Below are 25,841 nucleotides of genomic sequence, written 5' to 3'. Positions count from 1 at the left end.
CGTTGCAGCTAGATGGTCCGTTTGCTGCTGCTGGTGGTGATGATTGGTGTTGGTGGGTCGGCACGATGATGGAAAAAATGGCTTGACGACCGGATGGATTACCGGGGTGGATTAAAGCTGGATGGCAACTCCAAGGGGCTCGGCCCATGGAATTCCACTTCCTCTGTTGCACACTGGTCACTTGGGGCACCCAATTGGGGGTGAAAAAACCGCTCGGGCGGAAAAAACACCGAAAAAAAACTAGATGCCGCGCGACTGAGACCGAGACGTTGTTAACCGACTGAGTGTTCAACTAGGAATGTAGAATGACAGTTCTTACAGCAAACAAAAAATTTCTCACAGCTAACAAAAAATTTCATCTCACTAACACACGCAACTCGCACCAATACGAACCCGGCTGGAGAGGACTATGGTGACCAAAATCTACCATCTCTTTGTGTTGGAGGCGAACCAGCCCCAGGCTGAAAGCCTCCCTAATAAAGATAAATTAATTAATTACCATCTCTTTCATTCTTTTACTTTTCAATACAAAAGCAAATGTAACGTCACACATGCACGTGTGTAAGAATGTCGTATAGACAAAACATTCACGCTGCCAGACTACGCTGTATGACATGTTGTTTACACCCCTGAGCGGGAAAGGCAATAGCAGGCTACATGCAATGCTGCCATCTCCCCTGTTTGAGTTCAATTCAATCTTTTTTTTTACCTTTGTAATTGGAACGCTGAAGTACCAAAAATGGTCCTATTAGTTTTATTTATTCAATTTTTGATATTTATTCACCATTAAAAACATCCACTCATCTAAGTTATTGGTTTAAACTTTGTATTTGCATGTTTTAAGGGGGTAGTACACTTTGAACGTCCAAAAAGTAAGGCATTTTCGTTAATTTTTTTAAGCAATAAAACACTCAGGGAGGGCAAATATGTTATCACAGACAAACAGACGTAACTCTTCATTGTGTATCTTCGTTCATGCATTTAACGGTTGATTTGAATATTATCAGTTCCGCGAACTACTCGCCGCAGCGCTGGCATCGGATCACTTTGACGTTTCTATACATTCTATAGAACTTTTATGCAATATTGTTTACGAGTTAGCGAGCAAGCTTGTTTTCCGCGAGAAGCCAGAGGGATGTCGTTACTGAGGTTATATGTTTTGAGATACTATGTATTCAAGAACAAGTTTTTCAAAGAGTTACGGCTGTTTGTCTGTGATGTTATAACCCATTTATTAGTCATCCTTCGAACTACAATTTGTATTTTTTTTGAACTCGATTGGCGTCTCCCCGTGGCCGGTGCACCAGGTCGCACGGGTGTCCTCGCGCGGAAGTCGGAAAACGGCGTGGGAAAATACTCCTTTCCATGTGATCCTGGATCATATATCGAACAAAAATCCTGATTAGTAATGAAATTTGGGTTAGAAATACGTATTCCGATTTTTTTTAAATTATTTTTTTAAAAGTTGTGGCCTTAGAAAAAAAAGTCCATTTGTTCACCCTAAAAATGCTTACAAAATCGTGGATTAAAAATCAATTTTAGACAAAATCGAAAATGTGGATACATATTTCTAAGCAGAATTTAATTCTGAACAAGAAAACCTAGGCGATATCCAAATTTGATGATAACTGGTTAGAGTTATTTCCCACGCTAGTTTGAAAAACCCCGTTTCGAGATAAACGCGTTTAAAGATAAAATTGCTCTCTCAGCGCGCCGGTACATGTTTTAGGAAATCGCTTCGTAAAGCGGTAAGAAATATTCTGGCGGACTTGGAGTCTTTTCTTATTTAAAGTATACATCCCAAGGAACATTTTAAGCCAAAAAAAATGACGTTCGCTAGCAAAGAAGTGGAGTCGAAGTGATTTTCTTGGTGTTTTATTTTTACCAAGAGATTTGACCTAATTTTTTGTATATCAATAACGTGAAATTGTGGAATGCTATCAAGAATTAAAGTAAGTAAACACAGTGATGGTGTTTTACCCAGAAAATATACGATCTTAAATCATGAAATACTTGATTTAAATTTTCGGATGCCTTGTGTGGCAATATATGTTTATACTCATGATGATGATTGAAGAATCGGTGTCTTGAGCATTAACAGTTTGTAGCTAACGAAGATAGAGACCGTTTAATGCAATTAAATCTTTCGTAACAATTGAGAACGCCTAATTTAACAGAGAGAATCCGCAGTTTTAAACAGTGCCATCTATAATGCACCTATTGCACGAAAATGGTCAGTTATAAATTCTTGGAATCCATCTTTCTACAAAAACACAAACTGATATTCACGCACCACTATCGGTGGTACGCAATATTACGATGAATTAATCAGCGACATGCGTCGGTCGTATAATAACCATAATTAGCCATATCGTACCTCAGCATGAGCAATAAGCAAAACTCCCTTGACGATGGGGACAAAATTAGGCTACTATTTCATGCACGATTGCACAGGCTGCAGATGCAATTAGTATACCCCCCAATTTAACCTGCTATGTGGGGTTGTAACTTGTCCAGCAATGTCGCACGGTAATCAACAAATCCGTTCAAGAGAACAACATGCATGCATTATCCGACTCTTGCCAGGCTTACAGATCTGCCGTATTGATTAGCAGAATGTACTTTCACCTTCTGAAAAATTCAAAATGTTTCATCAACCAGTGCAGTTTGTGTCAATTTGCCAACATTCAACCAGACTTCGCTTTCTATCGAACATAAACCGCTCGTTCTGAGCAGGGACAGTGTGGTATGATCAGATAGCGGCTGCTATATTGTACCTGTCCATTTCATTCTTGAAAAGAAAAACCTTTTCCATTTATTGTTGAAGACGAAAGTGGACGGACCTTTACTTCATTTTGGGACAAGTTTCTTTTATCATCTCTTCATTTGAGATGTGTTATCGATACAAGACACTCATCATAAATACTGTAGGCAGCCATTACTGCCATTGAAGTCAAGCTCCACCGCTGACAACAACGGCTTTCACTAATTTCCACATCTCTATCACAAACAACAATCCACCTCCATGTTTCTCAGTCAGCAGCAGCACGTGTGTGTGTGTGTTTAATGTTCGTTAAAAAAAGCTTTCCATTATCTCCTTCTCCACAGGACTCGTCGTCAATGGTTTCATCAACGTTGTCATCACGACGATCGAGCGACGGTTCGGTTTAAGATCGACGCAGACCGGCCTGGTGGCCAGTGGGTACGATATCGCCTCGTTCCTGTGCCTGGTGCCGGTGTCGTACTTCGGTGGACGGTTGGGCGCATCGAAGCCACGCTGGATCGGCTGGGGCGTCGTGGTGATGGGTCTCGGAGCGTTCGTGTTTGCCCTGCCGCACTTTCTGGTGGGCCAGTACCGGGCAACCTACTCGGAGCAGAATGTTTGCCTTGCCCTGCCAGACGGTTTGGTCAATGATACCAGCAGCAGTGCCACCGCCGCCGCCGCCGCCCGACTACTGGGGGAGGTGAGTAACTATGACATGTCGTCGCCAAATTTATTGGTTCTGTGCTAATTAATAAGATTAAGTGCTGTCAAATCGGTTGGAACAATGTATCTCTGATGTGGGAGGTTCATAACTGGTAATTAGAGGATGGGACAAAATATGCTTTCTGGTGACACGAAGCGTATATTGGGAGGGGGAAGCTTTGACGGCGCGTCGTGAAAGTTTTTAGACCTGCCTTAGTGAATGTGAGGCTGCATTTTTCCGTACGGATATCTGGATCCTAGCTAGCAATAAACTCCAATTTCAATTAACCTGTAAAAAACCCCGAACGGTCTTCTAATTGAAAATAAAACCTACATCTTTATGGTGGGTTAAAAAAAAAAAACAAAAATGAAAATTACGATCCATTTCCTCGTTTATAACATTTTCTAGGTCTTCTAAATCGTCGAGCAGTCAATTGATTCACTACGACGAATCTTATCCAACACCAACCCAGCCAGTTCTTGAAAGCATCCCGGCAAATGATTGATATACGTCCATAATTGTTTTGTCTATTTGATACAAGGGGCAAGACAGCTCCTAATCATGAGCAATTTCAGAGTTACTTTTGAGGCACCCATCTCAGCACTCACTCAGTGAGCAAGATCACTGTCATTTGCTTTCTCACTTTTCGCATCACAGCAACATATGGAGGTGCGAAGCCGAGAAGCTGCTGTCAAGCAAAACAACAACACGAATCGGGGACTTCCGGCCTACAACTCCAGGCGACTATGGTTGCGATTCTGAACTTTCGGTCCTAAATTTCCTTCGGTCTCCAGCTCCCGAGATCGCTCCTCGAATGGCCTACGGATTTAAAAAAAAAATACGGAGTAAAATCAACTCGTTTTTCTTGGCGGTTGGATTTGAGCGTACTGAGTAAAACAGGACTGGATGACCGGATCTATGCATCGCAACTTCGAATCACTTTATCCCGTCTTCAAGTGACCGATCACCCCTGCACAGATCTGTTCTGGCTGCTGTCTCAACTAGACTAACCAGCTACCTAAGTACCTCACCCATTTCCATTCTGCTGGAACAGCTCTGGAATTTCCACAACAAATTATCAGTATTGGCGCTGTCTACCTGCAGACAGCACGATCATCCGTGAGCATCATTGTTAGGTCTCGATGGAGTCCCCGCTCTCCCGCACTACTATTTGACGACCAAAACTAAGCTGGTTTACAGTGGCGCTTTACCGACAGCGGCACACCATTCATTGACCCACTGCTATCACATATGCCGGTGGCTTGCTGTACTCTTTTGGATGGATTTAACTTAAACGGGTTTAGTCAAGTAAACACTTTTCCCAACCGAAACGGACGTCTGCTAGATCTTATCCTGGCAAATGATTTCGCATAACCGGCCCTTGATCAGTCTATATGCTGACCATCCCGCTCTCTTCGTGTCATTCAGGTTACCTACTCCGAATTGAAATAGACCAATCTACATTCTTTCAATTTCGTACATAACTCGGCTACAAAAACATGTCCTGTCGTCTTTGTCGTATTAGATGCTAGATTGTTGAGTCTTGGGTGTCCAAAATATCCGGAAATATCTTAACACGGCCGTGACGATCCAAAGAGAGAGTTGATTAAGAGAAGCGATCAATGCAAAAAGGGCCTATTAAAAAGTGACGCGAGAATTTTATTTTGTTTACAAACAAGACTGACACCTAATATATCGACAGTGAGGATTAGACTGATGCAAAATTTGAAATTCTCGCTCCACAGTGTTCAAACAGTTTCAAATCGGGTCCTGATTAGCCTCCGTAAGTTTAAACTCGTTTGATAAGAAACTGACTTGGCACAAACCATTTGAAGTTTATATGGAAATTACTATGGGAAAACCAAACTTCTTGTTAATTGTCTTCTAGCCATTGGGAATTCTTATGGGAATTTTTATCAGCTACAATTTTGCAGAAAATTGTTTTTCAGCCAAACGTCAAATTAAATAGTTATTAATTGTTTAAGAGATTGATAATCTTATGGCAAGATTAAGCAACTGTATTGTGGGCAACACTGTATTCTGCAGTGTGACATAGTAGCCATGATTTTAGTCCTCTATTCTACGCGCCATAAACACCAATATTGCCTGCTGAACAGTTGATTGAACATAATCATAATACATCAGTGACTTGAATCTTTAATAATTTTTGTTTCTTACATTTGATCGAAAAGTGGTCTTTAACAAAGTTGTAGCTGAGACAAATTTCAACAAGCTCAGCTATCATTTTTTGTGGCGTCACGTGAGAAAATTCACTAGTTGTGCACCTATTTTATTTATATTTTATCTGTAACAGTAGAAGCCAATTTTGATGCATAATAAAAAATGGGATACAAATCTTTCGACGGGGGTACCTACATAAAAAATAAACAAAATGATGATGGGAAACAGTTCTGCTACCAGTTTTGCTTACTCTTGCATAGAAACATTGATTTTCTTTTTAAGTCTCATGTTTATGATATTTGTCATCGTTACTCACCGTTTCCTAAGCAGTAGCGTTGAGTTGACGCCAATTGCGATTTCCTCGAAATGCTCCACTTCCCCGCGCAATTTCCTCGAGCATGACCCAACCAACAATTCCAGTTGTCCATTTTCGGCAAAGTTCCGCGTTAAGATTTTACCATTTCTTTTACATGTCGTTTTCAAGTTGTCCAACTTTAGTCGTGGGACGTCCATTCTCGCAATAAGCATTTATTCCTCCATGGATCTTCTGGCAAACGGTCTTTTCAGGAGGTCATCAACAATATCCTGTTCCACGATTCCTATTTAATTTTGCACTATGCTATTGGCAAATCAAAGTTGGCACTCGTGGAGAATAGAAGACCTATGAAGGTGATGATGGTTTCAAAATTTTCCACGGGGAGGTATACGAATGCAATCTTAAAATGCTTTTATTTTGCCAATGCAGCATTTTATTTAAATCTGGTTTCTGCTACAGCGGTAGAAAAGCTGAAATCTATGTATACACTTCAAAATCTGAAAAGAAATTATTTTTGTTTCTATATCATATGTCTATTGAGTAGTCTTTAAGTTTTCTACTAACGTTGCATTAACCAGATTTAATTAAAATGCTCCATTTGCAAAATAGAAGCATTTTAAGATTGTACTCGTATACCTCACCGTGTAAAATTTTGAAACCTTCATCACTTTCTTAATTCTTCTATTCTCCACGAGTGCCAACTTATAGCGAATTCGTTTATTATCGGGGTTGGAGCCAGTTCCAACCCAGTGCGAAACCGGACTTTTTGTCAGTGCGAACCTCAACCTGAGCTGGGTTTTAAAAACAAACGATCGAACTGACGTTTGTCGGAAAACAAGCAGGCCCAATCTTGATACCCGATCCAGGTTGGAACTGAATAATAAACGAATTCGCTATTAGATTTGCCAATGAACAATATTCCATCAATGCGCTGAGGCTACTGAATGAAATGCAGACATAGTAGTGAGAAAATTTAAAAATTTAAAAATTCGATGGTGCGTGTAGGTAGGTATACAACGAATGACGGCTCTCCAAGATTCAATCAATTCAGAGAGAAACTCATATGCGACGTTGCCTATACGTGCCAATTTATTCTCTTCTCTTTAAACTGTGCAAAGATAGAAGTGCACAAAATAAACACTAACACAGCGGCAATTATGCTTACGGGACTTCAATACATATACAACTGATCTGGTTGTAAATACGAGCGTTTCTGGTGCACAAGCAAAAGTGCTCAGACTGGGAGAACTAAGCATGCGGTGGCTTTGGTAGAACGAAGGTATATTTTCCTTGCTTGTTTTGTGTCGCTCATTCGCCATAGAAGCCCAAAAAGAGTGTTGTCTGCACGTGGTAACATCCCAGCGTGCCCGTACGTGAAAACAAGATCGCTATGCCTCGTTTCTGTTTTTACGCAAGGTTGCAAAGACTCATTTCAGCTAAAATAATGTTTTTCGGAATAATAAAACCAAAAGATGGTATGATGGCATGTTTTAGTTGTAACTTACAAGAACAGGTTACAAAGTATGCGTTGGAAACATAAAACCTGTAAATTTTGCTTTCTATGAGTCACAATCAGCGATTTGCTGATCGCTGAGTGAGTGAGTGAGTGAGTGAGTGAGTTTGTGAAAAATCGCTGATTGTGACTCTCATGAAGTGAAATAAACAGGTTTAATATGTCAAACACATTCTTTGCAACCTCTTCTTGTATCCTACCAATTCAAAATTTGATCATGGCATCTAATTATTTCATAATTTAGAAAAACATTGTTTTAGCTGAAATGAGTCTTTGCAACCTTGTTTTTACGTACATTTCTTTCAGTGGCAGGTAAAACGGAGGTTGAGTATCGATGTGGTAAACAATTCAGCTACTATCCAGTGATGGATAGTTCAGCTACTATCCATATGAAACCAATAAATAGGGCGGACAAAAATGGTTTTAATTGAGTATTAAATTTTTGCCTCTTAACTTTTCTGAAATATAAATTTTACTTTTAGAAAATTCGAGACTGTGCAGTGCACGAGGTGCACATATGGACGAGACGCCACTGTTTTTAAAGTAGAATAAACTGGTGAATTTTGAGATAGATATGATCCGAAATTATGGTTTCTCAATAGTAATTCCCATATAAACTTCAAATGGTTTGTGCTATGTCAGTTACTCACTCAATGAGTTCAAATTTTGGGAGGCTAATCAGGGCCCAATTTGGAACCGTTTGAGCACTGTGGAGCGAAAATGTCAAATTTTGCATCAGTCTAGTGAGCATGCATAAGGGCGTAAACGCGATGATCGATTTTCTTTTTTGTTAATAACTCGCTAGAATAAACGTTTCTCGGTGCGTTTGCTGTTGCTTTTGATGGCCAATACAACCTGTTACAACTCTGCATTGAACAAATTCTAGAGAATTGTTTCGCTTAGCTGTAGCAATTAAAAAAGAAAATCGTTGAAGATAATCGATCATCTCGTATACGCCCTTATGCATGCTCACTGTCGATACGAAGGCGGTAAACGGAGTAAGCCGAGGAGTAAACAGACAGTAAATCCATGAACGTCGATTAAATTTTGAGGTACATTGAGTTACTTGCGTGTTACTCGCAGCAAAAACGGAACTCAGAGTAAAGCTGTCTCACCCCTTGATTTGATATATGTTTCACAACGAAGATGCGTCATACATACCAAAACGGCCAGGCCTACTGTTTAGCATTTAAGGGACAAGATGATTCAGAAAACATAGGGTCTGTTTAACTCGAAGATTTTAACACGATGCTTCAGAATCCAATCTTATCCTAGTCTTTTATGGCTTATGGCTATAGCGCCATTACTCGATTTCTGAAAGCGAAAGGAAAAGGAAACGAATAGAAGAAGGACAAAAGGAAAAGAATTATGTACTCTATGAACATAAACAATGTTTTTGATTTGAAACATACGCTATAAAAATTCAGAACGGGGATGGTCACTATCCATGCCTTGTCACTATTATCAAGACATAAAAAGTAACAAGGACCTAGATGTGTTCCTATAATTACTGAAACATCTTGGTCTTCTAGTTTGCAGTTGTCAGGACTAGGGCTCGGTGCGGTTGATCTTATGCCAGTAGCGCACCACGAAAAGGATCTACCAGGTGGTTTGGTATACACTTAACCTACTAAAGGGTGATACGGTCAAAATTTGGTCAAGGGAAAACGCGTGTAAATCGGTGAAATCGTTAATTTAAAAAATCAAATTAAATTTCTTTTTCAAGTTCAATTAGTATAAAATTCAGTAAAAATATTCAGTTAGGCTTCCGCTTTTCCAAATCCGAATTGCCGGGCCTTACGCTTGACCCCTGCCATCAGATTTTGTACAGCCACCTTGTCCACCTTCTTCGCCGCAGAAAGCCAGTTTGCCTTGAACTGCTGCTCGCCCTTAGCAGTTTTTTTGGTCTTCTTTAGGTTCCGCTTGACAATAGCCCAGTATTTCTCAATTGGGCGGAGCTCTGGCGTGTTGGGAGGGTTCTTGTCCTTGGGAACCACCTGCACGTTGTTGGCGGCGTACCACTCTATGGCCTTTTTACCGTAATGGCAAGATGCCAAATCCGGCCAAAACAGTACGGAACAACCGTGTTTCTTCAGGAAAGGCAGCAGACGTTTATTCAAACACTCTTTCACGTAAATTTCTTGGTTGACAGTCCCGGAAGCTATGAAAATGCTGCTTTTCAAGCCACAGGTACAGATGGCTTGCCAAACCAGATATTTCTTTGCGAACTTTGACAGTTTCATGTGCTTGAAAACATCTGCTACCTTTCCCCTTCCTTTTGCCGTATAAAACTCCTGTCCCGGAAGCTGCTTGTAGTCGGCTTTGACGTAGGTTTCATCGTCCATTACCACGCAGTCAAACTTCGTCAGCATCGTCGTGTACAGCCTCCGGGATCGCGCTTTGGCCGTCGTATTTTGTTTATCATCGCGATTTGGAGTCACTACCTTCTTGTAAGTCGATAGTCCGGCTCGTTTTTTGGCTCGATGCACGGTTGTAGACGATACACCCAGCTTATTTGCGGCATCTCGGAGAGAGAGGTTAGGGTTTCGCTTGAAACTACCGGCAACTCTCTTTGTCGTCTCAGCGGCTTCCGGTTTTCGATTTCCCCCCGATCCAGACTTCCTGGCTGTCGACAAACGTTCCCCAAACACTTTAATTACATTTGTAACGGTTGATTTGGCAACTTTTAGCGATTTTGCCAACTTTGCGTGCGAGTAGCTCGGATTTTCGCGATGCGCGAGCAAAATTTTGATACGCTGCTCTTCTTGCTTGGACGGCATTTTGACAACTGAAGAGTGAATTCCAAAATCAAAATAGGAGCAACATTCTACACACACACACCTTCAAAATGAGGGGTGTTCAGGTTTTTTAAATGCAAAATTGAAAGAAATACGTCAAGTTGATATTGACCAAATTTTGACCGTATCACCCTTTATGTACAAATTGCTTATTAAAGCATGTTCAGAAAGATTGCATTTTTCGATAAATTTGGTTGTCATATCCTCAATTTTGGAATGTACTTTGGAAATGTCTGCCTCTTGATGGAGGTCTGCTATTCTTGTGTCGAATTGACGATCTAGGATCATCCTCAACACTCTATTCTGTGCAACCTGGATTTTGTTCCTGTGGGTCTGAGCGCACGATTCCCACACCGGGGCGGCATAGAAGATCGCGGGGGCTATGATCTGTTTGTAGACAGCCAGTTTGTTTTGCCTTGAGAGGCGGGATCTGCGGCAAATGCGCGGATACAAACACCTAACCAAGGCGGAGCACTTAACTAGGGTTTTCTCTATGTGCGAGCGGAACAGGAGCTTCTCATCGAACAACATCCCGAGATAAGTAACATCAGCGGACCACTCGACCCTTGTACCATCCATTATTACGGTACAGGAGGGAGACGGTTTAAGTTTTGGTGATTGTCTGTGAAGGAACATGATCGCTTGGGTTTTCGAGGCGTTGATTTTGATTTTCCACGCATAATCAGTAAAGGTGTCAAGCATTCGTTGGAGCTTGTTCGTAATTTCACGAGGCATCCTACCTGTTCCCGAAGGGAAACCAAATTTTTAAAGCAGCAACTTTTTTTGATGCAACGCTTAAACTGTAATTTATTTATCATCAATAAATAATCATAATAATAATTAAGTAAATTACTCACAACAAAGTGGTTTCCTTTACCACTAGACTCCGTTTTCTGATTTCCCTCAATTTGGCGAACTTGAGTACCGCTACCCTCACCGTAATCTGTTTGGTGGGTTTTCTGGGAGAAACACAATCAGGTAAGTAAATGAATTAATCTCACTTCTTCTCACTACTTACAGCTTTGAACCACGATTTGAACCGACCGATTCTTGTTGCACTACCTGTTAGCTAATTGCGAAATTGAACTCAATAAACCACTTTTACTGTTGAATTTAATTGCTACAAATTGCACCGTAAACAACCGACTTTTGTTGCAATGGCGAACTTATCCTTTTCTATCTGTTTTGTTTTGTTTTCTTTATGTACTATCTCCACTATCATCTGTATTGTTTTGTACTTTCTACTACTACCACTCCAGCGCGCGAGCTGTCATGCTGCAGCTATGCTCGTTAACTAGGGGTGTCCAAGCGGCGTCTCAACACTACCCTTGACGGCTATCGCGGTGTCATCTGCAAACAGGAAGAACACGCAACCGTCTCCTAGAGGAGGGATGTCCGACGTGTAGATGCTGTAAAGCAGTGGTCCCAGCAGACTCCCTTGCGGAACACCTGCTGGGATCGGAAATTGTCCCGAAAGGGAACTATTCAACGACACCCTGAACGACCTTTGCTGGAGATAGTTACGGGTGATTTTCACAAGGTATGGTGGAAAGTTGGAGTTACAAAGCTTGTATATAAGTCCGTCGTGCCAGACATTGTCAAACGCCTTTTCGACGTCTAACAAGGCCATGGCTGTGGACTTGGATACAGCTTTGTTACTTCGGATGTTATTCATCACCCGCACTAGCTGATGATTGGTGGAATGCCCCTTACGGAACCCGAACTGTTCCGGAAGAAGAATGTCATGTTCCTCCACAAACTTGTTCAGTCGGCTGAGGATCAATTTTTCGAACAGCTTGCTCTGCGCTGAGAGCAGGCTAATCGGTCTGTAGCTTGACGGTAGTGAAGAGTCTTTCCCAGGTTTGCGGATCGGGATGATTTTTGCCACCTTCCAGATGCTTGGAAAGTAGTGCAGCTCCAAGCATCTGTTGAGGATGGCAGCCAGCAGCGCGTGCACCCTCGGGTTGAGATTTTTCAACGCTAGGTTGAATATTCCGTCAAACCCGGGAGCCTTCATGTTCTTACTGTATTTCAGCGCTGAGCAAATTTGTTCCTCTGTAATACGTTCTTCTGGACAGACGGCACAAGGGGAAGCATCTAACGTCTGGACGCACTGCGCAACCTGGTTCTCGAGTGGACTTGGGATTTTGGAGCCAAGCAAATGCGACTGGGCAATGTGCTCCCCAATCGCATTGGCCTTCTCTTCGTTGGTGATAAGCCGTTCGTCATTGACTCTAAGTGGTGGAATGGGCTTGGGGTGAGACTTCAGCACCTTGGCAACCTTCCAGAATGGTCTGGAACGGTCGTCCAGGTTCTGAACGAGCCGCCCGAAACTCTCGTTCCGGATTGAGACCATTCTGGAAGCGATCTGCCGATTCAGATCGACCGTTTTGTATTTACGCTGCAGATCTCCAGTCCGCTGAAACTGGCGTCTACGAACATTTCTGAGCCGAATCAAGATTTTTGTGTGGGAATCAATTGCTTGAAACTTACCCCTCACAGGTACTCGTTGAACGCACTCTTCGTCAGCCACGGATATGGCTTAATGGAGACCCTCCAGGGCCCGGTCGATGTCCCCCACTGTGTCGAGCGGTGGGTTGTCGTCGATGTGGCGGTCGACCACGCACCGAAACTGGACCCAGTTGACTCGATGGTAGTCCTTCCGCAGGCACGGTGCAGGGGCCACGTTGCAGCCCAGCTCGGTCAGCATCGGTTGGTGGTCCGAATCCAGGTCGTTGACGGCAACCGGCTTGGCTAATCTGGTGTTTGCCAAGAACAGGTCCAGCGTCGATGGGTTGCCCGCCGGTGATGTGAAGGTTGGTTCGTCCGGAAACCAGACGGAATAGAGACCATGCTGGGAATGGTCGAATAGTAGGCGGCCGTTCTGGTTCTGCTGGTAGTTCCGCCAGGCCTCGTGCCGGGCGTTCAGGTCCCCTCCGATTACGAAGCGGGCATTGTTGCGGGTTATGATGGCAAGGTCGTTCTTGAACTGCTGTGCTGTACCATTGCTAACGGTACATTGCCGGGGGCAGTAGGCGGCGATGAACCGGACGTTTCCGGTCGATGTTTCCACCTCTACGCCAACGGCCTCGATGATGGAAGTGCGGTAGTGGGGTAGGGTGCAGTACTTGATGCCTTTCTTGATGATGACCGCGACACCGCCCCCCCCTGGAGCTGGTGCGATCAAGCCGGACAATGCTGTGGTCGGGCAGCCAGAAGCTGTCACCGGTCTTGAGGTGAGTCTCGGTGAGAAGGCCCACGTCGGAAGTCTGCAAGCTCAATGTTTTTCGCCCCTACGGAGCGAGCGTTCCAGTTGGCGATCTTTATAGCTTCACGGTCCATAATTAGCGACGAAGGAGATGATTGCTTGGAGCTGTTGTGTTCTTGTAGCGCAGGTGCGCTTGATGATGATGGCCTGGGCCAACAGTGTGACGATCTCATCCGTTGAAAGCGGAGAATCGTCTGTAGCTTCGCCGGTTGTACCGGCCAATCCCGGAGCAGGGGGATCCGTCGATGGCCCGGAGGCTTGACCAGGTACTGCAGTGGCAGCCGACTGGGCAGCAGCAAACTGTTGGTTGAGCGGGAGTGGCGGCAACACTGGAATTGGCCGTGGTTGGACCGGTGATAACGGAGGAAAGTTCTGCGCGTTGTTTTCCGGAACCTTCTTGCGACCGGGCTGGTTGTTGGACGAGGCTTTCTTCCGGATCTCGGCGTATTCGGCCCGCTTCGGACAGGCCTTACTCGTGGCCTTGTGGGCGGCACCGCAGTTGGCGCATGTGGGAGCGGCTTCCTCGATGCTGTCGCAGTCGTCGATCTTGTGGTTTTTGCCGCATTTGATGCAGCGGCTGGCCATGCGGCAGTTCCTGGTGCCGTGCCCGAACAATAGGCGGTTCGAGCACTGAGTGAGACCACGGTGGGTCGGCTTATACCGCTCCCACTTCACTACGATGTGGAACAGTGTGCGTGTCGTCTGGAGATCTTTCACGGTTGTGGAGTTCTTCTCCAGGTAGAGCTGGTCACGATTTTTGATGGCCTTGCTGCGGGCCATCTTGTGGATTTCGACAGCTTGAGGCCGTTCGCCTTAATCTCGTCCATTAAGGTGGTGGTGTCCATGTCGTGGAGCCCACGCAGCACCACTTTCAGCGGCTTGGTGGCCTCGACGTCGTGGGAGAAGTACTCCAGCTTCATCCTGTCCAAGAGGGCCTGGACTGCGTTGTAGTGTTTTTCGGCCGGGACCATCAGTTTGTAGTCTTCCGTGCACCGTTGAATGGTGCAACGAAGGCCCTGCTTAATGTAGAAATCCAGCTGCTCCCATAGCCCGGGAGGGAAGCCCTTCACATAGAAGGGTGGCAACTTCACTTTTTTCGGCACCGTCTCAGGGTCCGACTGCGGCTGGGCTCCGTTCTGCAGGGCGCTGTCTTCAGGTCTGGGTCGTTTAGTTCCGGGAGGCCCCGGCTGCGGGTCCGCAACGCCCGTCGAGACGTGCAATGGGGTTTTCTTCTGCTTCTTCTGGGCAGGCTCGGTGGTCGCACCGTCTCCTGGGAGAGGCTGTTTTCCCGGTAAACCGGCACTCGCGTTACCGCGTGATTTCTTACTCATGGCTGGGTCAGCGAGAGCGTCACTACATAACGCGGAGCTAATTCGAGTTTCGAACGAACGAACGAACGAAACGAGAGAGAATAAAAATCGACTGAACTGCTCAACAGTCTGGCAGCGAATAAAAGAGAGCACTGAAAAGATGCACGGAATGTTTTCCATCTTGAGATAAAATATGTTCAGATGTAGTCGATTTTTGCAAGCCGTTTCGTTGCCAATAGGCAGGTTCAGCGCTGCGACTGAAATCGTTGAGTCGGAGACGCCAGAGTCTGGTTCTACTTGGGTTCGGAACAGCTTGTCAGCGGCAACTAACATGGACATAGAACTAGATAGAATGAGATGCAGCAGGACTTCTTCCGTCTTAGTGAACTATAAAACTCTACCGAAAAAAACGTCTCTTATTTTCCAGCAAATCTATTCCTATCGATTTACCTCATAAAACTTTCCCTTGTTTTTTTTTTCTCCCCCAGAGCTGCTCATCGGCCAACGGTGGTTCCCCGATGGACGGAACGGAGAATCTCTCCTGGAATGTTTGGTTTTTCTTCACCGCCCAGCTACTGCTGGGTGCCGGCGCATCGCCACTGTACACCCTCGGGGTAACCTACATCGACGAGAACGTCTCCAAGAAGATGTCATCTGTTTATTTAGGTAAGTCCCTGCTGCGGCTGCCCTTTCCCCTAGGCTGGTTGGTTGGTTGGTTTATTTGGAGCAATTTTTTCGTTTACGCGGGGTGGTAGCTTTGCATTGGGGCGGGTTGTTGGTAAGGCGGATGGTAGCTAGCTAATATAAAAAAAAGTGTACCGAATTGCGATAAAACAAGATGACGAGGGACTAAGCGAGCTTATTTCACTTAGCGAGAAGAAGAAGGGGACGATTCTTTGTTTGGCTTTGGGGAGAAAGGTGCTAGGTAGGTAGGTGGCTGTTGTTTGTTATTGTTTTGAATTGCTCCTTTTAGTACGGGTGATTTGGCGATGTGTTCATGGTTGTTGGGTAACTTTATGGAAGCTTGTTTGCGGTTCGTTTCATTTTATCTCTTGCATCTCGTATGTGGTGGTATGTATAAAAGGTGCAGCACGGGAGGACAATTTATTGTGCGTAAACAAAATTTTGGTGAGCATAATTTTTATCAGTGTTTACAGACGGCTTCGCGATGGGTTGCTGTGCCGTTTTACGTTCGGTAAAGTGTCCTAAACAACTTAAACGGTGCTGATTTTGGATTTGTATCCATTTTTTTAAAGGTACCTCGTGTCCCTCTGCATCGTCGTTCTGTGGTTCTGCATTCTGTTTCAGTTGATGAGAAAAAAAAACTGTTTAGAAGGAATTGTTTTTTTACGACACATGAAAAGCGTTAAGTATAATTTATTGGATGATCGTAAAAATGTTGTTATGATTACAGCTCGTTAAAGAAAAACACATGGGACTCTGACGAAATTTTTCATAAGAAGATTGTGTGAATATTTCTGCAATACTTACTATATTGGACGGGAGATAAGTTAGTTCTTGTAAGATTGCTTGTGATGCATCTAACCCAACTTTATGAAATCTATTATATTCTCATAAATGATACTGAGCCTTTCAAACCGTTGGTTGACCACACAACTTTAAAGTCCTTTCCCCGTACTGTTGCATCCCAGCTCGATGAGCTCACTATGCATGTACCCACCTAGCGAGAAAGTAAATCAAAGCCACTTATTGCGCAATAAATCGAATAAACCCATCCGAATTGAATTACCCTGCCCTACTGTCGTAATCAATAGGTCTCGATTGGAAAATTGCTACTTTCATTCTCATCGATCACATCGCCGACTGGCTAACCAACTTCGTCGTCATCATCGTCGTCCAGTCCATGCTGGCAAAGGGACTACCGAGCGCCGGTGCATCACAGAGAACATCTGCGCCCCTTGCCGGAGGATCTCACTATACAATTTAATGCTCTTTATCCTCCTGCTCCTGGCAAAAGCAGTCCAAATAAAAGGCCGAACGCACTTTACTTCCCGTGCGTTCCGTTGTTGGGAGAAAAGATAACTTCCGGCAGGAAAGTGTGCTCACTCCCCGGTGTGTTTTCCCTTTCGTAATAGACTCACTTGGGAAGGATAATAAAATGTGTGTTGAATGAAATTATGATGGAAATATTTTTTTATTGTTTTCCTTTACGTTGCCGCCGATTTGGGAAAATATCAGGGTGAGGAAAGTGGACTACTTTACGGCTGAGTTGAGGAAGGGAGGAGGTGATTCAACTTGTTCCAAGAGCTGTGATCCCTAAAATTAAAGGCGAAGTGCGGAAGAAACGCTCGGAATTGAAAGTGGTCCTGGGGTTTCATGCTTCATTGCCGATTGATGAACGGAAATTCAATTACTATTGAAATCTGATGTAATGCCGTTCGACTGAAGGATTTATCAGGTGACAGTCTTAAATTTGATAAGTATTGGCAAAGTAAACAAATCTAATGTCGATACTTGTACTACTACAGCAAAATAAAGTCAGGAATCCTCTATATTGGATTCCTTCTTGATGCAGGGAAGATCATTGCTTATAAAATTTATATGATTTGAAACTGTGATGGATTATATCATCTGTCTCAATGTATATATTATCGGTAAAATTGTCGTTCTGAGTTCGGCTAGTAAAAACAGATTTAGAATCAATAAAAATACTATTTCTTAGTAAGCATGAGTCCGATGAGTTTTTCTGATGTTTCCTGATTGGTGACTTGCTGTGCTGCTGTGTTGCTGTTCTTGCAACTTCTTCAAATCATTAAACCGTTGCTTCTTTATACTCACCGTCCAGTCTACTGGGTGGATCACCTTTTCGTGGTACGTTACGGGCTGTAAGATCTACCACCGATTTCTAGTCCTGACTACTTCAAACTTGGGGAACAGTATTTTTCAGTAATCAAAGGAACACATCTTAGCTCTTGTTACTTTTTATGCCTTGTTGTGACAAGACTCGGCTTTGTCCATCAAGGATGATCTTAAACCAGGAAAAAATGAGTTAGTTAGTCTTCATCTATGTGATTCCTTATCTTCTATTTGTTGTTCAGTAGTTTGAAGTGGTTAAGACTTGGGTTCTGATTAAACTGGCCCACAAAAATAAAAGTTCTAATTTTCCACGGACCAACCTCCAGATATGTACCTTTAAGTGAGAAAACCATCCTCTGAAAGTTTTTGCTCATTTGTCTGTAGGATGAGCTGGCGCTTTCAGTTGCAATTTTGTATGGGAAATTTGGATAAAATACATGAAAAATGACACCCCTCACTCTGTCGATCATAAAAAAGTCCTTTGCTGAAGACTGCATTATGAATCCAGTTAGTTTTAATGAGATATTCGCTTTTGAATGTATATGAGCATTTTGTATATGCAAATTTCAACCAAATCTCTTATATGAACACTAAACCAAAAGCGCCAGCCCGTGCAACGTCAAAAGAGCTGAAACATTCAGATAATGATTATCGCACCAAAAGACACGAAGTTTGCAAAAGAAAAAGGAATAGCTACGAAATGGCATAGGTAAAACTTAAATTGTAGAAGACAGGAGTATATATTTAAAGCGAAAGAACACAATGTGAAAAAGTTTTTAAATTTTACAATGAATTACAACACTACGAGGTAGGAGAGAGAATGAAGAGATCGTATTGGCAAATCAAAGTTGGCTCTCGTGGAGAATAGAAGAACTATGAAAGTGATGATGGTTTCAAAATTTTCCACGGGGAAGTATACGAGTGCAATCTTAAAATGCTTTTATTTTGTGAATGGAGCATTTTATTTAAATCTGGTTAGTGGTACGTTAGTAGAAAACTTCAGGACTACTCAATAGACATATAATGCAGAAAACATAATTTCTTTTCAGATTTTTAGGTGTAAACATAGACTTCCGCTTTTCTACCACTGTAGCAGTAACCAGATTTAAATAAAATGCTCCATTTTCAAAATAAAAGCATTTTAAGATTGCACTCGTATACTTCCCCGTGGAAAATTTTTAAACCATCATCACTTTCATAGTTCTTCTATTCTCCACGAGTGCCAACTTTGATTTGCCAATAGGGTCTTACAACAATTTGTTAGGAAAAAAATGCCAAAAAAACCACTAATTCCAATGAAAAAATGGATCGAAGAACTAGAGCTAACGAAAAGACAGCAATTGGAAGCAGGAGAAGATAAAGAAGAACTAACAGAAGCGCCAAGTAAGAAAGTAGAAATAGAGGAGATCATAAAAAGGTTAGCAAATGGAAAAGCAGCGGGTCTAGATGGAATCAATAATGAGTTTTTGAAATACAGCGATGAGGACAGCATAGATGAGATATACAGCATCATAAAGCGGGTATGGACAACCAACGGAATGCCAGAACAGTGGAAACAATCATATGTCAATACCAAAGAAAAAATCAGCAAAAGAAACAGGAGGTAATAGGAGAATGACGCTTTGTAATATAAATTTTTAAAATTTATAGAAGATGGCTGGTCAACAGATTACGTAAGTTCGCAGGAAATCCAGGATATCACCAGGCAGCATTCACACAGAACAGATCAACATATGACCAAATGTATTTTGCGAGGAAAATTGGAACTGCGGAAACACAATTATAGTAGCATCGATAGATATTAAGAAAGCGTTCGATTTTGTTGAAATTGCTTCGGTGCAGCAAATTCTGGAAGAATTGAATGTACCTAGCCGTTTAATCAACAGATTGATACAGGCGCTGAATGCAGAACGTACGTGTGTTCGCTGGGAAGGAGTATACTCAGAGGAGAGGATCAAGGGAATGGGCATTAAGCAAGGATGCTCAATTGGCAAATCAAAGTTGGCACTCGTGGAGAATAGAAGAACTATGAGAGTGATGATGGTTTCAAAATTTTACACGGTGAGGTATACGAGTGCAATCTTTAAATGCTTTTATTTTGCAAATGGAGCATTTTATTTAAATCTGGTTAATGCTACGCTAGTAGAAAACTTAAGGACTACTTAATGCACACATAATATAGAAAAAATAATTTCTTTTCAGATTTTTATGTGTAGACATAGATTTCAGGTTTTCTACAACTGTAGCAGCAACCAGATTTAAATAAAATGCTCCATTTGCAAAATACAAGCATTTTAAGATTGCATTTGTATACCTCACCGTGGAAAATTTTGAAACCATCATCACTTTCATAGTTCTTCTATTCTCCACGAGTGCCAACTTTGATTTGCCAATAGACTGATGCAAAATTTGACTTTTTCGCTCCACAGTGCTTAAATGGTTTCAAATCGGGTCCTGATAAGCCTTCGAAAGTGTCAACTCTTTTGGTTAGAAACAGACTTCGCACAAGCCATTTGAAGTTTACATGTAAATTACTATGGGAAATCTCAACTTTTTGTTCCTTGCCTTCTAGTCTTTTTCCATATTGAGCTGCGAAACAGATCGATAGCCACTCTTATAGAAAATTTTCTCAGCTACATCTTTGCTGAAGATCGTTTCTATGTTAAACGAGACAGGAAAAAGTTATTAATTATTTAAGAGATTAGTAATTTTATGACATGATCAAGCAGCTGCTCTGTAGGCAACACTGTATTTTGCAGTCTGACATAGTAGCCATGATTTTTGTGTCCTATTCAACGCCCCAGAAACACCAATATGTTGCCTGCTGAGCAGTTGATTGAGCATGATCATAAGACATTAGCGCATTGAACCATTGATAACTTTCGATTCTTGCATTTGATCAAAAAGTGACAGTTGAAAGTTTTTGAAGCAGACCGATATGGTGAATTATTAGATAGACATGAACAAAAATCTTGGTTTTACCATAGTAATTCCCATACAAACTTCCAATGGTTTGTGCCATCTCAGTTTCTCACCAAATGGGTTCAAATTTTGAGAGGTTAGTCAGGATCCGATTTGGAATCGTTTAAGTATTGTGGAGCGAAAATTTCAAATTTTGCATCACTCTAATGCTCAAGTAACCAAAAGCTCCGCATTCAATGATTAAAATCACTTCCAAGTTCCATAAAGTTCAAATAAAGTTCCGACCAAACCTTCAAGTTCCATAAAGTTCGAATAAAGTTCTGACAGAACTTTCATGTTCCATAAAGTTCAAATAAAGTTCCGACAGAACTTTCAAGCGACATGAAACAATGCGCACAAGTCTTTACTAGTAACAAAACTTAATGTACGTAAGTATGAAATGATCAGTGGCCCGAATAAATAATAATTCTTATATTTATGCAACATTCTATCCAAACATAAAAAAAAATTAAAAAGTAATTTCCTGGATTCGAACCCGTGTATTCGGGCATGCGATCTACGATTGCTAAACACTGCGCCACAAGTGTAATGGAATACCTTGCGGGCAAACACCAATTTAAAATTCATCAAGGTGTTGTGTTTCGTATTCAAGTCAGTCAGCTGGCACTGAAAACTCCAACAGTAGGCGGGACAACAGCTCACTTTAATACATCTCAGATGACGTAGCGGTTCGTGCTGGGGCTCTCACGCAGAAGGACTGAGTTTAATTCTTCAAACAGCTTCCAATACTACTACTAATGCTGATAAATCAATGCACATTAATACCTGCCTTAGAAAAATAACTTTCATAAAATTGCGAACTCTTTAATGTAGAATTGGTGCAGAGGACAAAATCCTTTTTTTAATTTATTTTCTAAAAGTTCCGTTCAAGTTCCGCCAGAGACTGCTTAGAAAGCACCCGTGGGCACTTTCTAAACTTATTTTAAAAAACAGTAGTCTCACCAGCTATTACATATGGATTGAAAGCAGCAGCTCTGATAAAAAGAAATAGAAAGTCAATCAGCAGGTATGAATTACAAATATTAAAAGATATGTTAAGATATTCAAGGAATAAACCAAAGGGAAGAATAACAGTTTCAAGCTTATAAGATATAAGATCAGCAGTTAAAAAAGTTAGGGTAATGCGCATAAGCTATTGGGGACATATAGAGGGATAACCAGAAGGACTCAAATTTTCTTGGAAAAAAAAGGAAGCCCACAAAAACATGGAATGACATTTTAAGAGAAGATAAAGATAAATTATCTGAGATAACAGAAGAACAATGGTTAGAGTTGGTTAAGGACGAGGAGAAATTTAAAAAAAAAACAGGAAGCGGAAATTTATAAAACTATAGGAAGCGAAAAAGAGTTAGAACCAGATGTAGAGGACTAGAGAATCTCAAAAACTAAAAATAAAATAAGAGAAGGATTAAAAGAAAGGCAAAAGCTTTTAATAAAGGAGGAGATAACAGGTTTGTTTTTTATGCATAATTGTTTGGAGAAGATTAAATGGATTAACGGCGCCGGTGGTGTAAGGGTAAGCGTGATTACCTCTCACCCCAGCAGGCCTGGGTTCAATCCCAGTCGGCGCCGCCGGGATGTTCTGAGGCATAACATCTCTGATCACGCCTTCCTTCGGATGGGAAGTAAAGCCGTTGGTCCTTGTTCATGAGTTCATGGGTCGATAGAGGGTCCAGGTGTGGGAGCTGCCTTCCTGGCAAGTTGATAGCATTGGTGCTCAGCACGGAAAACAAGATCGACGGAAAAAAACAAACCAAAGGAAAAAAAAGATTAAATGAAATAAACAAATAAGAAGTGACATAACAGCAAGTAACACCAGAATAAAATATATTTAATCAACAAAGAAAAACATTGAACAAATAGAGCACCATAAATTAAAAACATATTCAGTTTGACTACAAATATGTATATAACAGGTTACAATATTCAAGAAGGGATACGAAAAACATCGAAAAGTGATAGAGAAAGAGAGAGGAGAGTATTCCACTACAGATGCCGATTATTCAACAGGACTCAACGAGAATCGAGATGACAAAGATTCAGCAGCAAGAACACAATACATAAGCGGTGAGATCTAAGTGATTACAACTAGATATAAAAATATGAAATGCATACTACTAAATACGTGCCATCTACAAAGCAGGATGTTTTGATGATGGAAGTGTACACGCAGTACCAATATACATTTTATATCGGTACTACGTGTGTGCAGGTATTCTGAAATGGGTTACTGAATCTCAACAGAGCTATCACCTTTCAACTTCCGGGCTAAAATTGTTGTCAATGGGATCAGTATAAGATAATAATAGCTTATATTGCAAACATTTTTCTTCCATAAAAACACTGTCGGACAGTGGAAGTTGGATTGTATATACATACATACATAATCTAGTTGATACGTTGCATAAGAGTGGCATTAATACGTTAGGGATACGGACGTAAGGTATACGAACGTAAGGCATAATGGACGTTAGGCATAAAGTCATGAGGCATAATGGACGTTAGGCATAATATACGTTAGATATAATGGACGTTAGGCAAAAAATACCTTGCTGCTGTACAATTCTAGAAACCTGCTTCGAGCATGATAAACAATGCTTAAATTAGGCTAAGCGTTGAATAAAAAATGATACAAGCTAAGGAGGGAAATACAAGTAACACGTCAAAAACTCGACGATTTTCGGAATTTGTTTTGTGAGCAAATGAAACAACGCAAACGTTTGGGGTTTTTTGCATTAAATTGCTTAAATCTTCCTCTACATTTTTGTGTGTGACCTCTGTGGCTCCTTGGGGTCACATCGGAAGGAGGTCGCCTCCTGTGGGGATTGGTAATTGGCGGGCGTTAATTTAGTTTATTTAATAAGCACAGTTTGGAATCCATTATTTATCATATCATAAGTAACGTAGCTACATATTTACTTAGATCCAAGATTAGTAGCGATAGCGGTAAAGTAATCTGGCAATGAAAACTCACTATAGTTTTGAACTATATCTTGAAATCAATCGCATCTAGAAATAAAAAAAATCACACATGTATTGTAATATATTCTTACACACATATTGCAATTGTCAAAGAAGAAAAGGTTTTCCTCAAAGAACAGCTCAGGAAATAAAAAATGGTGAATTCTATAATTTTTAATTCAAAAAAAAAAAAAAAAAAAACATCTAAGGTTCAATAAATATGATTCCACAACTCATGAAATGAAGAATGGTGAATTCTGTGGTTTTTCATTCAATAGCAAAAAAACATACCTGCTGCTCTCAGGATTTCCTGCCATACTTTTCGATACAACGATTCTGTTCTTGTTGTCATCAGAATTAAAACTAGCGGAAAAGTCTGCTGATGTGAGGGAGCGAGTTCATGGTGACGAGTTGCCGAAACAAACAAGGAACTGTGGCAAACGTACCATCTGTAACCCAATACTTTGCCTGTCCAAGACATCGCATGTTTTCATGAGTTCCAAAAATTAAGGCTCTTTCATTATTGTCACCGAAGTCAGCAATCAATAGACGGTCCCCATTATCATCCTTCTGGAATTCATCGGGTAGATTATGCCTAACATCCATTATGCCTAACGTCCTTTATGCCTAACGTCGTGTACCCCTTTGAAATAGGTCTTAAGTAACATTGACAGATTCTCTTAATCAACTTTCTCTTTGTATCCCCACGGGCATGTCATGACATTCCCAGGTATTTTCAGCACACTGATCGATAAAAGAAGCTTTTATCTAGCATCTATTACAACAAACACAAAAAGAAACGGTTATGTGCTCAAGTTATTAACGAAAGAGAAAGTCAACGAAGAGAATCGATCAATGTTACTTAGGACCTAATGCAATTTTCAGCTTGAAAATGTAAAAAAAAAAACTCTTTAGCGACTCACGAAGATGGATTCCGATCAGTAGTGGTGACTCACCACTGGTGAGGCTTCTTCCTCCTTCTTCGGTGAATGGACGTTCATGTGGGATGCAGCTCGCTGCTGGCGGGCAGCCTTTCGTTGTGTACAATGTTCAGCGCCACGCGCCGAAAGCACTGCTGCTGTTGCTGCTGACGACCAACCGGACACCACCACACACGTTGATTGAATAAGCGCCGTTCAGGGAGACAGGATCGAATTCGATTTTGAAATCTGTGCTAGGGAATGCGCTGTTTGCAGGCAATCGGTGATAATTTTGATCACTATTGCAATAGTTGGAAATTTGTGTAATTTCTAGTAGTGGCCTATTGAAAAATAATAAAGTTTTCAATTTAGCAGATTTGAAGTTAAGTTTCTAATCGATTGGCTTATTTTGAATTGAAATCCATCCGCTATTGACAGAGTTATATGTGGTCACTTTTCGTAATGCGGTCAATTTTGGTTTTTTGAAATTGCACCCCCAATATGTTGCCGAAAGATGTAATCCTACGTTAAAAAAAATCTCTTACATGATTTAGAAAACTTAAGACATATTTTGGAAACTTTAGAGAACTCCAAAGATTTTCAGGGGAGTTTAAAGATTTTCAGTACAGTTCCATTTGTTTCACAGAGGTGAACCAGTCAAATACTGAAAACCTCCCAAATAAAGAAAAATCTCTAACTAACCACTAATTTCAGGGCAGTACCAAGAACTTCAGGAGGATTGTGAGATCTTCAGGGTAGCTTTGTCAACATCAGGGAAGATCAGATATCCTCAGGACAGTCAGATTTACTTCAAGGAAATTGCATAATTTCCAGAAAGTATTTGCAGAAAGGAATTTTACAGACTTGTGTTTTTTTTTTCGTTTTTGAGTTATTTTTTTTTTTTTTTTTTGTTGAAGTTATCATGTTTTGGGTTTTTGCTCAATATTTCTATGCGACTAGACTACCATGCGTCGTGACCATGTTACATTCACTATAAATCGATGGAGACGCATGGTAGTCTAGTCGCATAGAAATATTGAGCGAAAACCCAAAACTTGATATCTTCAAAAAAATATAACTCAAAAACGAAAAAAGACGTATCGCTGATTTTGTGATTTAATGTGTGAAAATAAGCATAAATTTTCAAGGAAAAATATAAAAATATGTTGCGGCCTCTACATACAAGCCATGAAAACAATAAAAAAACAAGTACAATCAATGTTTTCCAATAAAAAATCTTATATCATTATATTTTTTCTAAAAAGTATTTTTAGATATATTTTGATATTTTGAGCTTTGAAATCGGCC

The 25,841-nt window shown here is 41.4% G+C and overlaps 1 protein-coding gene across 1 annotated transcript in view; it reads left to right on the top strand.

Moving 5' to 3' along the window:
- Oatp26F (Organic anion transporting polypeptide 26F) overlaps positions 1-25,841 on the top strand; it is an 89,533-nt gene that overhangs the window by 40,532 nt on the left and 23,160 nt on the right. The window contains exons 2-3 of the mRNA XM_065223916.1: positions 3,109-3,464; positions 15,342-15,519. Coding sequence (XP_065079988.1) covers positions 3,109-3,464; positions 15,342-15,519 — 534 coding nt within the window. The remainder of the gene's footprint in view (positions 1-3,108; positions 3,465-15,341; positions 15,520-25,841) is intronic.

The sequence above is a fragment of the Ochlerotatus camptorhynchus genome, unplaced genomic scaffold, assembly GCF_037179485.1.
Source record: "Ochlerotatus camptorhynchus isolate MF236.1 unplaced genomic scaffold, CSIRO-AGI_Acam_v1.1 ptg000202l, whole genome shotgun sequence".
Lineage (NCBI taxonomy): Eukaryota > Metazoa > Arthropoda > Insecta > Diptera > Culicidae > Ochlerotatus > Ochlerotatus camptorhynchus.
This window is presented reverse-complemented; position numbering and strand designations above follow the sequence as displayed.